At 44.7% G+C, this 14810-nt stretch overlaps 1 protein-coding gene across 2 annotated transcripts in view; it reads left to right on the plus strand.

The window, feature by feature from the left end:
* CEP128 (centrosomal protein 128) overlaps window positions 1-14810 on the plus strand; it is an 860263-nt gene that overhangs the window by 791859 nt on the left and 53594 nt on the right. For both annotated transcript variants that reach the window (XM_085626613.1, XM_085626612.1), the window contains exon 23: window positions 12006-12114. In XM_085626613.1, the coding sequence (XP_085482739.1) occupies window positions 12006-12114 (109 nt within the window). The remainder of the gene's footprint in view (window positions 1-12005; window positions 12115-14810) is intronic.

Consider the following 14810-nt stretch of genomic DNA (forward strand, 5'->3'; position numbering starts at 1 on the left):
CTATCTGGGTGAGGCAGTCACTCAGCTGTAGGACCAATGAAGTGCTAGTGGATAATCCTGATATTCTTGGGATTATGCTGACGAGTCCCAACCTCCAGGAGATTTACATTGTTAACATATATGCTCGCGGACTCCCTGGGGGACGTAGTCCGTTGGTCATTAGAGAATTAGATCTCCTCCTTAATAATATTGGTAGGGATAAGTTCGTGGTAGTGGCGGGGGATTTTAATTGTACCTTCGAACCGCTCCAATGTGAGGGAGTGGATATATTTGCTGAAGAAGATGTGCAATGGAATATCCCTCCCCTCGAACTAAAACCGATTAAGCGAGGGACAGAGGCAGCACTACAATGGATGGGTTTGTGTCTTGAGTGGGGGTTGAGAGTGGTCAATGGCCGATCACATTCCGATAAAGAAGGCCGGGTCACATTTGACAACGGCACCAGTACTAGTCGAATTGATTATATCTTAATCGGGGTCGAGTACTGGGTGCTATTGGAGGATATGTTAATAATGGCTCGACCAGAGAGCGACCATAACCCGTTAGTGCTTGGTCTAAATCTAAAGGACTGCCTAAGGAGATTAAGTCCGACTGAGTGTGCAACTGCAGAGGCAATTCTAACAAACAACAGTAGAAGGCTCAGGTGGAGCAGGATAGTGGAGGATCCTATAATATTAAATAGAACTTCATTAGAGGTCTCTTGCACCTTATCTGCTCTGCAAGCTCTGGTTGACCCATTGGACCAATTATCGTACATAATTGGTCAGCATGACGAGCTCTTTGGTGTTTTAAAATGTCTTTTTTCTTCAAGTTTTAAACCTATGAACTTAAAGGTCCCAAAAACAGGAACAAAATGGTATGATTCCTGTAGACAGGCACATACTCATCTGATTAAAGCCTTAAAATCTAGAGATGTAACAGAAATTAGGATGGCAAGGCTTGCGTATAAAAAGGTACAAAGAGAGTCAAGGAGAGAATGGGATGATTTGCATTGGCTGGATTTGTACGAAGCCAGTAAGTCAAAGGACCAGACCAAGTTTTGGCAGTTACTCAAATGGGGTAGTGTTCAGGACTGCCAGATCCCGATGAATTTTGTCTCGCCAGAAGTGTGGGTAGAACATTTTGAGCACCAGTTTAGGGGCAGTGAACCAGAAACTGTGTGTGGCTTACCTGCTCTTTCTTTAAGTGAATCACTGATCCGTCCATCTATAGTTTTTGAGAATACAGATACAGAGTTTGCACTGGGTTTGATTAAAGCAGGTAAAGCCCCTGGCATAGATTGTATCCCGGCCGACTTATTCAAATTTGATTTAATGAATTGGGTCCCTTATATCACTTTTATAGCTAATGCCATTGCAAGTGGTGCCCAAATCCCGGATTCATGGCGTGGGGCGGAAATTTTACCTATATTTAAGAAGGGGGAACGTTCGGCCCCGGAAAATTATCGACCTATAAGTCTAATAGATTCAATTCAGAAAGTTGTAGCTAGGATGGTGTTGGTTAAAATCCTTGAATGGATGGAGATCGGGAATATATTATCTCCTATGCAGGCAGGATTTAGACCCAGTGTCAGTACAATTGATCAGGTGTTTAGATTCCTTCTTATATATTGGAAGGTGGTGACTTTGGGCGGTGGAACTATTTACGCAGCGTTTGCAGACTTAAAGTCTGCATTCGACCTCGTACCAAGAGAAAAGCTATGGGCTGCCCTAAGAAACTCGGGAATGCCGCCTGCACTCCTGGATATAATAATAAGATTTCACGAGGCTAACTTTGCCCAGGTGAGATGGGGCAGGCAAGGACAGATAACAGAGAGGTTTCCAGTCACCCGTGGCGTCCGTCAGGGATGTGTCCTTGCACCAACACTGTTTTTGTTATTCTTCAACAGGGTCGTGCAGTATTTCGTAGACACTCCTACTGATGCCCCTATTTTAGGTGGTACTAATTTCCCACTTCTCATCTTTGCGGATGATACCCTCATCCTATCTAAGACTCTAAAGGGGCTCCAACTCGCCATAAATAAGTTTGAGGAGTTTTGTAAAGACAACGACCTTCAAGTCAATGTCAGCAAGACAAAATTTATGGTGTTTACTAGAAATAAGCCACAGAAGGGTCACGTTAGGATGAACGGTGTCAAACTAGAGCAGGTGGAAGTTATGACATATTTAGGGATTGTACTTGAAAATAAGTTAAGATGGAAACCACAGGTTGATGTCCAGTCACTGAAATTTGCCCAACTATCTGGTTCTTTAATCAAGGAACAAAGAACCTCTACAACCAAAAGGATTGGTCCTGCATTAAGAATTTATAATGCCAAAATAAGTTCAGCAATCCTGTATGGTGCAGATCTATGGGGCTCTTCAGACTTGTCCTCCTTGGTTAAAGTCCAAAATAAATTTCTACGTAACTTAATTGGCCTGCCCCAATCTAGTCCTTTGAAACCCCTGTTACTAGACCTGGGTTGTTACCCCATTGACGAAGTGGCACGATTTAGATCCGTTGCTCTGTGGAGAAGGATTTGGTCAACACCTGAACTTGCTACTTTTGCAAAGGAGATATTAGATGTTAGATCCATATTGGGATCTGCTAACATCCCTTGGTTTAGAATTGTGAGATCGATACTGATAAACATGGGCCATGATCAGTTATGGTCGGATCCCGGCAATAGCATTTTCCCTTCAAAAAAGGATTTTAAAGAACAGTACTGGGCGACTATGCGTTATCAACATATAGTCCAGTCAGATCCCACTTCTCTTTCTGGTAGATTCCTGGAACACAAGCTCGCTCCCTCTTTAGAGGAGTATTGGGATGTAATTATAAAGAGCTGTGACAGAAAACTATACCATCAGTTTAGGGTGGGGTCACTTCCAGTGAGATCCTTTACATCTACATGGCGTGGCCAGACAAATGAGTACTGCCTTTGGTGTAGGGACAAAAAAGAGTCCATAGGCCATGTATTTTTTGTTTGCCCATCCTATTCAGCCTCCCGAGGAAAATGGCTCAAACCCATCTGTAAAAACATGAAAACTCGGGTGTGCCAGGAGGCATTATGGCTCTTAAGGACTAATACATCGATCCCAGTGGCCATAGCCGTTGCAAAATTTCTGGGTTGGACATGGATTATTAGAGCCAGTCAACATTGTAATAGTGGCTAAATAGCCCCTTATAATAAGTACATATTTCTAACACGTCTTTAACCGACAATTTAATTACTTTTTAATTCTATTTTTTGTGTATAATATGTTTAAACTCCGCTTATTAGTGATGATTTGTGCTAATTAACTCTTGTATGTATTTTATCCTATTTTCCCGATTTTTTAATATTATGTGTAATTTTGACATCTGGAGTTTTTTAGTCATGAGTGGAATGTCTTATTGCATGTCTTTTATGATGAAATAATATCGAAATAAAGACGTATGAACTGAACTGAACTGACTGGCGATCTTCCTCGCCCTAAAATCCTTCCAGGCACAGGTTTCAGGCAAGGCAGTCCTCATTCGCACAGACAACATGACTGCCAAGTACTACATTCAAAAACAGGGGGGCACACACTCTCCACAGCTCTCTCAGTTAGCACAGAGCATATGGAGATGGGCAATTCCACAAAAGATTTTTCTCCTAGCCCAACACGTCCCAGGGGTACAAAACACCGTGGCAGATCTGCTGAGCAGACAGACACAGCAGATCCACGAGTGGGAACTTCACCCACAGGTTCTTCACCCGTTCTTTCAGAAGTGGGGGCATCCACACATAGACCTCTTCGCCACCCACGAAAACAAAAAATGCCCAAGCTTCGCCGCCAGATATCCACACCCATAGTCCAAAGGCAATGCGATATGGATGAACTGGTCAAACAAATTTGCATACGCTTTTCCACCTCTCCCACTAATTCCATTAGTGGTGCGAAAGCTACAGCAGCATTCCCTAACTCTGATCCTAGTAGCTCCAACATGGGCCAGACAACCGTGGTACACCACGCTGCTGGAACTCTCAGTAGTACCACACCAAAAGCTACACCTCTCAACATGCCTCCTAACCCAGAACCATGGAGAGATCAGGCACCTGGACCCAGCTCAACTCAACCTTGCGATCTGGCTCCTGAGGTCCTAGAATTTGGATACCTTAACCTTCCCCCTGATTGCATGAACATTATCAGGGAAGCTAGACGCCCTACTACTAGGGCGTGCTATGCAGCAAAGTGGAAAAGATGTGTTGTTTACTGCCACAACAACACAATAAATCCCTTAAATGTATCCATACAACACATTATATGTTATTTACTCCATTTACAAAGGTGTAACCTAGCATATACCTCCATTCGGTTACACCTTGCTGCAATTGCTGCTTATTTACAAAATAGGCAGCACCTCTCACTTTTCAAAGTGCCTGCCATCAAAGCCTTTATGGAAGGCCTCAAAAGAGTAATTCCACCCAGAGTGCCACCCTCACCTGTTTGGAACTTGAATATAGTCCTTACACGGTTAATGGGACCCCCTTTCGAACCATTACATAAGTGAGAGCTGCAATTCCTCACATGGAAAACAGCTTTTCTAGTGGCCATCACTTCCCTCAGAAGAGTTAGTGAAATACAAGCACTCACGATACAGGAACCTTTTCTTCAGATGCATCACAACAAGGTTGTACTACGCACCAATCCCAAGTTTCTACCCAAAGTCATTTCTCCATTCCATCTAAACCAGTTGGTAGAATTACCAGTCTTTTTCTCGCAACCCCAAACAGTTGCGGAAAGAGCCTTACACACACTGGATGTTAAAAGGGCTTTACTTTACTACATCCAGAGAACACAACCTTTCAGGAAAACCAAACAGCTATTTGTTTCCTTCTCCCCACCACACAAAGGCAACCCTATTTCTAAATCAGGGATAGCTAGGTGGATTGTAAAGTGCATACAGATTTGCTACCACAAAGCAAAACGAACGCTATCGGTTCCCCCTAAAGCCCACTCTACAAGGAAGATAGGGGCTTCTATGGCTTTCCTAGGGAACATACCACTAGATGACATCTGCAAAGCAGCAACATGGTCGACACCACACACCTTCACAAAACATTATTGTGTAGATGTGCAAACCAAGCAACAAGCTAGCGTGGGCCAAGCTATACTAAAAACACTGTTTCAGACAACTGCAACGGATACCGGTGGTCGCCGCTAGGGTTGGGTACTGCTATATAATCTATGCACAGTGTATAATCTGCAGCTCATATGCCTCGAACGGAATATGCTACTTACCAGTATGCATCTGTTCTTGGCATGTAGAGCTGCAGATCTATACACGCCCACCTGCCTCCCCGGCTACCTGTATCCATTCCAGTCTTATCTTATTTAGATACAATACACATGGGTTTCTTTACTGTTACTACTACGCTCCATCTTTCCCTGCTGGCGAAAAACAATCTGAGGATGGAGCCGAAGCCCATGCGCAATACTAACCAGAGGAGGAGTCACCGACCTCGTGACTCCCAAAGACTTTCCAAGAGGAAAAACAAACTGCAAACATCCGGGCCCAACACCAGATGGCGATCTATGCACAGTGTATAGATCTGCAGCTCTACATGCCAAGAACAGATGCATACTGGTAAGTAGCATATTCCATTCTGATCATGCTGACAAAATAGTAATTTGTTTTGCAGGCAGTTCTGAAGAGAAACTCATTAAGTATTCTAATGCTTCTGGGTCTGACACAGTACCAAAGAGCAATATTTCTCTGCAGCATCCAATCATTTGCATTCCTACAAGAAGAAATGCTGGTTGCTCAGAGATGGTTTAAAAGTTGGAAAGGCCAATAATCCCTCAGGCCTTATTGTCATTGTTTTGGTAACCCTGTTGGAACATGAGTGTAGCAGTGGCGTAACAAAGCCGCCCCCCCCCCCCCCCAAAAACCCTGCAGAGCTGGGAGTGCGGGGGGGCGAGCTCCAGATCAGCACAGATCTCTGGCCTCAGAGCTCAGGAGTAAGTCTGAAGGGGAGGGGGCTCCATGTACTTTGCAGGTGGACTCCCTCAAGTTTCCTTACTCCTCTGGGGTCTAGAATAGAAGAGCAATGACTTGCTCAGTTGTTATCTGTTGGGTTTCCAGCCTAACATCCAAACCTAGATGCTATATTTGCTCTGAATGTATCACAAATTAATGATTGATAAATGTTTCCCACAGGTTGATGTTGAGGAGAACCAAATGAAAGGGCTTGTGAAGATACTTCATGTGGCCACCTTGAGGATCAGGGACAGTTTGTACCTTGTAAATGTCAAATATAAAATAGCTTGAGTAACTCTTCTTCTGTACTTCTCAACATTCATCACCAGCGCAAACACACCTAGGTACACAGACGTGTGAGAAAGTGCCTACCATTGTGGGTGCGGGACACAGACAGTGCTTTAGACATATGTGCACAGAGATGCAAGAATGATGAAGATTTACATCCAATTTAAACTTTTTCCAATACATTTTAGTTGTGTTGTTTATCACAAGAAATGCAAATTACTAAGCATGCCCATCAAGGCTGCTGCTGGGAGATTTTCTGCAAAAGAAAGAAAGGAAATGACTGAACTCTGACAGATGGTTGCAGTGGTACCTGTAGTCTCTATATTTTGTCTAGCTAACGAGCAGGACTTTGAAAACAACCACATTTCTTTTCAAACCTCCCAAAAATGGTACATCGTGTTCTGATGTCCTAAATAAGTACACCCATAGATCCTTTCAGAAGGATCTCAGTCGACCGCAAACTTTTCTTTAAACTCCCAGGAACCCACAATAGATATTACTTTTCCTTGTATTTGACAGTTACCTTTCCAGCTGAACCATGGAGACCTGTACCATCATTATAGACATGTTCTTGCTCTCATTTCGTTTTTCCTCCTCCCTGTTCCTGCAGCTAAGCTGAATGTGGTTTGGCTTTTGTACTGCATTGACCTTGTGGATTGTGCAATAGACGAAACTCTACCCTTTTATATCCATTACCCTGAAGACGCGGATGACTCACAATCCCCACTCCCTGTTGTTGCCTCTCACTTGTATTCTGTAGCTATTATTAACAAAGAAAAGCCTGACATGCTATCAGATCAATTGGCCATGAAAAGGATGGAATCTTTACTCTTGAGCTCCTCAGCCAAGCCAGAGAACCCGCGGCATTCTTATGACATTTGTAGGCTATTTTGTTGATGTTGTCTGGCTTTGTTTTCCTTTATTAGCAGATCCAATTACATTTCCACCTTTGGTGAGTGTGTGCTCTTTGTTTTTCATCTCTTATACTTGGCTGTCGAGGTCATTTCTTTCAGGTATTGGACCATCATATTGAGTTTATTACATTTACCAGAAGAGATGATTTAGAGTTCACCATACCCTCAGAACTCCTAACGCTGGATCCTGGGTGGGAAAATACTGTCTGAAGGAAAGCTACTTGCCGGGCTTTTTTGTCTGGTTTTTTGTTTATTTCTGATCTGGTCCCTCAAGGAACAATAAATAATACGAGTGTCTTTGGCTATCCCTTTTTTGATGTTTTTGTAACTGGCCTGTGTCCTTCGTGGTTATCTGCCCGTCTACCACCTGCATTCGCTATTGTCCCCTCTTAACCATCATCCAGTTTATATTTCACCCTGTAAACAATCCTAGAGGAACATGCTTGCATGCTGTGTGTCTGCTTGCCCCTTGAGACTGCTGCCTTGCGTTTCCCAAATAAATCAACCTGAACCCAGGGTTATTTGCGGAAATTCGTCAGGTCTTATGTCATTTGTGCCGGACGTCAAGATGGTCAGCTTCTGTTCCGCAATAACCCTCTCTTTCGGGATCCTACAGCCTTACTTCCTCATCACCTGCTGGGCCATGAGGGTCGGACCACTACCTGCTCTCCCTAGATTCACTGAGCAGTCAACTGCGATGTCTTCATCTCTTCACCACGAGCTAAGAGTACCACGCCCAGTGCATCCCTTTTCCCAAATTGCCCACTTGTTTATCAAATAGGCGTACTTTGGTCTACTTTAAATGGCTCACGTGCAGCAGGTGTTTCTCACTAAATCTGCCTTTTCTTGTCCTCTCAGGAGTCTGACTGCTAGTGCCCTATTTCTCTGCAAGACATTAACTTCAAAAGCTATTCGGTAAGGCTGCCTAACACTAGGGGAAGAGGCTATGCCTCTTATGAGCGATTAAGTATTGACTGTAAAGCCTCAGATACATTTTGGAAGCAGGTGTGTAGTTGTTGGTAGGTTAGCAAATTGCTTTATATTATTTAGTCTTGTTACTACTGCTCAAATAGCAGTCTAGAAGGATTTTTGTATTAGTGGAAGGGGGCACAGGTGGGTCATCTTGTCAGGCAATTCTCTATTACATGAGAAGCAGCGCTTGAGGTAGGCTTAAGGGCCAATGGAAAGGAGTGCGGATTGTGGGAGGGATCCACAGTATTTTGTAAAATACCCCTGTTTTAAGACCTTCAAAACAGATTAGTGTGTGTATTTTTGTCTGTGTATTTAAAAAACCCAGGTGAAATCTGACTGAGATCTTACCATACCGACTGAAAAATCTTGTACCCAACTATTTACTAAATAACACATTTATTGGGGGGTGGGGTGTAATACCCCAAACACCCCCCTGAAGCTACACCCCGGCTTGTCCAGAAAAGTGCAGGGCAGAAGCTGGAATCCTGGCACTGCCAAATGAGCTTATGGTGCGGGCCAAAGGATAAAGAACTTAGTGCTTCTGAATTCTTGTGCCAGGATCTGACTTTCATATGTTTAGTCTTAGTACAATTGGGTTGTAGAGTAGAGCTCCCACTTCAGTTGATAGTGGTTCACACCGATGCGTTTGTAAAGGAATGCAACTTAGTGGTAAACACCAGTGCTCGTGTAAAGCGCTCGGATACCTTCAGCTCAAGTTCGCGCTATATAAAGCTCCGGGGGGAAAAACACCATATAGCCCCTGTAGCATTTTAGGTGTCCTTATAACTCCCAGAGGCCAGTTTATTCAGAAAGTTCCTTCTTGGACTTGTAGGAATAAAAATGTGGATGCCCGGCAGCAGATGACTGGCTTCCTCTGGCTTTGAACGCGACCAATGGTCCTTGGCTCCTAGACATATTATCACTTTGATGTGAACTGGGAAGATGAATCTGCCACTATTTTCGAAATAAAACTACAGTGTGCGATGTAGGGAAAACTCAAAATAAATCAAGCCAACATGTCTACTGTCAAGATGCGCTGTGTGCGTTAAATGCTTGGCCGCTTTCCCACAACATCTGTGTCCAAGGCAACTTCCGGAATGGCTGCTGTTAGCACTGCCAGAATTATCTTGGACCCGCAATCAGTCGTTTTTTGTGCTGTAGAATAGTTTTTTGTTGTTTAATAGAATCACCCAGTACACAGGTGCCCATCACAATGTTGGAAAGGATGGGCGTTGGCGGGTGGATCACGATGATCACAGTGGTAGCTGTATTCTCACGTGCACGCAAACACGGTGCACATGTGATTGTGGAGCCCTTACTGTGGCAGCTGTTTACGTGCAGCGCATGGGGAGCGTTTTTTGAAAAACGTAGCCTGTAGTCTTTCTGTTGAAAGTGTTTGATTAAAATTGGTTTTACTAGCAGAAAGATATTAAGTGTCAGACACTTGTAAAGAAGTGCCCTGCAGCTGCCTTTTGAAGAGGATCAGTTACTAAACGCAGAGCCCTTTAACTACCTACGGTAACTTCTGAAGATGTTCATGCGGTGTCATCCCAAAATGTGCCGACTTGGCGGAGCGCCAGCCTCTGTTGCAAACCCTGCAGCTCTCCTCCTTTCATACCAGCGAAAAATCCCCGAATATTTAGCTTCTCTTTGTATGCAGCAGCGTGTAGTATGATTAATGAGAAAACTCACCCTCGCCGGCTTCATTTAACCGTCTGTGAATGATGTCCTGTCTGCTTTGATCCCCTGAGCAGTGTTTCTGCGGCTGTTAGATACTGCAGTATTTGCCAAGCTCTTGGATGAAGGTATTTCTTTCATGAACCGCCATTTTACTCTCGCTGTAGGCGTACCCGGACTCCATAGACCGGCCCATTCTAGAAGGGGTGGAAGCCATTTTGAAACATCTTTCAAGGGGTCAGGTAAGGTTGATGCTTCGTTGGTGGCTCCTGAAAAGAATGAAATATCTCACTAGCTCTTTGGCATCAAATGCCTCGCCCGCGTAGTCAGTTTTCTTCCTTTGAGAACCGTGCCAAGGTCTGCCATGAAGAAGGTATTTTAGCCATATCATTGGTCTATGAGAATGCAGCAAAGACCTTCATATAAGTCCCAGTCAGATCCAGAGACCTGTTTGCGCACATGTGAGTTCTTGGTTGTGAGAGGGATTGGTTGTTGCCGTGGCTCATCTTCCAAGAGTCATCACAGAATTGACCGGAGTTCGTGTCGGAGGTGTTGCGTTGAACATCCACTTTTTTTGGATTTCACTTGTAAGGTGCCACCACATTATAAAAAAACTGAGTCGCCCAACAGTTCTGGATATTGACACTAAAATGCTGGAAAAAGAGTACTTTTATGTCGATTCCTCTTTACCAATGGAGGCCTCTCTTGAACAGCTAACAACGGACACAGTTGAAGTCGCCATATCTAAAGCTTGAGCACCCAGAAAAACGTCATGGACCTAATTCAATGCGGGGGACCAGTTTGACCCCTCTACTGTGTTGGCTGTCCGACTACACAAAATGTGGAAGGTTATTGCCAAATCCGAATGGTACCAGCCATAACACAATCTTATTTACAGCCGGCAAATTGCTTTCTAGATTTTAAGACCCAAGCCTCCTTTCGCACCAGGCCTTTAGACACCACATCTAAATTGACTTCAGTAGCATGCTTCAAAATTGCTTCTAATGGAGAGAAGGATAATGGGGAGGCCCCCTAAGTTCTGCACGCGTTGTACTCTTAAGGCTTCTTTGCAAAGCAATGTAAAGTTTCATAATGAAGTTATTTAGAATCTACTGAATTAGACCCAAGCTGTTCACAGGTCCCTTCTCCTCTCCCCTGTTTATTCTCCATGTCATAGAATCTAACCACAGGTGGAAAATGGGAGGTGAGCTGACTGCCCATGCAGAATAGCGTTAACTTTAAATTGACTTTTTTACTCACAACTCTTGGGTGGACAACATTATGAACATCCATCTACCAAGACTGCAGTCATTGCATGAAAACAAAACACTGGCCCTGGAGGGATGTGGCAGGGTGTGTATAATGGCCATTGAGAATAGGCGGCATGCTGACAAATGATGTGCACCCGCATATTTGCTGCTGGGCAAACACAGTTCTATTAAAAAGCTACTGAAGCTTTTTCCACTCATGGCAAGAATTAGCAACATTATCCATATTTTGGTAATGGAAATGAACCTATGAACTAGGACTAGCAAAGCCCGCAGCAGAGTAACTTTCTCCTACTTTACTACTTCAACTTTGCATTATTGTGAACACAACATTAGCCAAAGAAGACCCCTGTTGAAAACTCTGCATGTACATTTTTTTGCATCGCTGAGAGGGGACAACTGCTTCAGGATACCTGTGAATCTATATCGGAGAGGGTGGATGATTGCCTATCAGTAAGAGGAGAAGACTTCTCTCCCATTTCATGAAGCATAATACAACATATGCTAGAGGTCACCAGCTGGATGTTACTATGTTATTTGGAGTAATTTGGTGCCCTGCCTTCCCCTCATAGTCACCACCTTGCCTCGATGAATATCCAGTCTGGTTCTGATCTGAAGATAATACAGTCGCTCAGATGGTTTGAGAGGGAGAGTACACGGATGGGGTGGATTACTCCGTGGGCTGCACTCTGTCTCTTGCCTAAAGCTTTGGACCTTCTGCCCATAAGGCTGGTAGATGGACCTGATGAAGTAAAGCCCTTGAAGGGGCTGTAAAGCAGTAATTAAACACACACCCGCCTACTAGAGTATTCACGACTGTGATGCAAATGTACTGTAATGCCCAGTGCTACCAGGATGTTTAGCTAATTTCTGTATTTTTTTTGTGCTTGCTTTAAAGGCTGAGAAAAAGAATGCCGATGCACAAAGCTCCCGCCTGGACGCCCTCTCATCCTCCTTACGTGGCCAGCGCAGCTTCCTATCCAGCTCCCTGCTCTCCGACTCAGCTTGTAAGTATTAGCATGACAAATGTGCCTCTGTTGCCTGACCCAGATATAATACAGCTTCCAGATCCATGTCTCATTAAATTTTGGTTATCTGTAAATATAATTTTCCTTTCACGTTTCCTCCCTTTCATTCCGAGTCTTATTATGGCTGACAAGAATGAGCATGTGCCATTAGTCCTTTCTCAGATCCGTGAAGTTGATTGGACCACTTAACAGCATCACAGCTTTTCTGATGGATACTTCTAACTGCAGATTCCTCATCTTCGAATATTCCTCAGGGGCCAGACTGGAAACTATTACCAGCAATGCTGCAGTGTGCTGCTAGGTGGTACAGTGCGACTCTGCGCTGGCTCTGTACCACCCAAAGGGGACGTAGTGGATCTACATATACGCTGCCATCGCTGCACGCTTGTGTCTGTTCCTTTCTTTCCACACCTTTCAACATGGGTCCAGAGCTCCCCTCCCAAATCCGTCTGCCTACTGATGGCGCCTTAAAAAAACACAAACAAAATTAAGCGTCCGCATCCCGCCACTCCATAGCCAAAGAAGAGGTGGCAGGGCATCACAGTGTCACTTGGTCCGTCTTGACGTCCTCATTGGCAGTTTTCTAGACCATAAGCAATGATTCAGCAGATAGAGGCCTTCAAAGAGGTCATGTTGCAGATTTTCAGCACAAACCCAGCTCCTTCCAGTGTGCCTTTGGGTGCCAAGGATCCACAGGGGCCTCCAGTCGGGTTCCTGTCTAATGGTCCTTCCCCAGTACTGGCTGACCCCTAGGACCATTCAGGGTTCCATATCAACTCCTGTACATACATCTCCTCCATCTCCATGACCTTCACCAGACTGTTCCTCATCAACGCTGGGCACTGGAAGACGTGTTGATTCCGATGTCTAACCCTAATCTAACTTTGGCACTATCTTGAGCAATTTCACTATGAGATTATTAAAGCACAACCGGTCTTCATAAAGCCTCGCACTGTACCAATGCCTCTGCCAGGGCAGATTGCACCAACAGAGGCGCCATTATCTTTTTGGCACTGACTCTGAACAGGATACACCACCAGAGAGAAATGATCATGTTGATGGGGAAAGGGATGGTGATCTACTTCCTCCATATAACATTGACAATTTTTACTTGGACTGATAAAAGGACAGTGGGCTTGATATTTCCTCTGATATAGGGTTGGAATCGCCACTTGGACAACCAACAGGAGAGAGGGCATCATTTGCATTAGTGGTCCGATGGGCAGCTGAGGTCTTGGAATTACAGCTGCCTTCATTTGAGACCAAGACAATAATTTGTATGGAAATTTTGCCGTCTGGGCCAGCCACTTCTAATCCCTTTACTTTCCTTTATCGAGGTCCTTACAGATATCTTGATGGGCATTTAACAAAAACCCTGCTCTTCCCCTCCAACGAGTATGCCGGTGGCCAGCATCACAGCCCTGCGCCTGGTTACCCTGATTTTCTTTCTAAAAAACCTACCCCAGAGAGCCTGGTAGTTCAGTATTTAATTAGCAAGTTGTACCCTCAGTTCATTCCCCATGAGTAGTCCAGATAGGGAGTCTAAGAGGATTGAGGCATTTGGAAAAAAAAATTCCTCCTAGCTAGACTGGCATTGAGATCTGTCAATGCAGTCTGTTTTTTGGGTCGCTACATGCCTGCCCTTTCTGACATAACCAGCAAGATGTTGCCGTGGTCCCAAAAGCCCGTGGGCCTCTCTGGCCCAAACAGCTCTTGATGGTCAGGACGTGAATCATGGTGGCCTCGATTCGACTGATTGCCTGGGTATGGCGACTGGCACCAGCTTTGTGCTGTACGGCCACACGTGGGTGCATTCAACAGGATTGTCTGGAAATGTACAAGCCTCTCTCATGGATGTGCTCTTTGACTGCTTATGTTTTTGGTAGAAAAGCTGGTTCTGCCCTGGAGAGTTTTACGACTGTAGAGTCTGTCATTGTGCCTGAATCTCTTGATCACTGCCAAGCAGTTCCCACATCAGTTGAGAAAATTCTGAGGCTACTCCAGGGTTCTGCCCTAGAGACAGCAGCAGTCCCCCCAACCACTGCAGCATCCACCTCAGTCCTTTTGAGGATGGGAGCGTGGGTATGGCAGCCGAAGGGGCAAGCCAGCAATGGCACCAGTCACCCCAAACCCCTTCACTTGTGATAACACCACTACGCTGATTCAATTTTCTGTTAGCAGCGCACTCCCACCCCTTAGGGGACAGGATTCAGTTTTTCCTCCCAGTAAGGCAATCCATCTCTTTTAAAAGATGGCTCATGCAAGTTGTTCAGCTTGGCTATGTCCTACCCTTTCTTTTACTTCGACAGACACACACACACAGACACACGCACGCACGCACACACACACACACACACACACACCCCTCTTTCAGAGGAGCACCGCTTCATTCTGTTACAATAGGAACGAGTGTTACTCTGCAAAGATGCTGTGGACAGGTTTCCGGATTCAGAAAGAGGAGAATGTTCTACTCTTACTATTTTATTCTGCCAAAAAAGGACGGAGGTCTCTGGCCTATACTGGACAAAGTCACAATGACACATTTATAATGCTCAAACTAGCCCATACCTTGACTGCTCTGGATCTGGTAGACTGGATGGTGTCCTTGGATCTGCACTACACAGATTTTCAGAAACCCAAGCTGCAGTTCCACAGGTGTTACCTGTGGTTCAAGG

This window comes from Triturus cristatus, chromosome 9 (assembly GCF_964204655.1).
Source record: "Triturus cristatus chromosome 9, aTriCri1.1, whole genome shotgun sequence".
Taxonomy (NCBI): domain Eukaryota; kingdom Metazoa; phylum Chordata; class Amphibia; order Caudata; family Salamandridae; genus Triturus; species Triturus cristatus.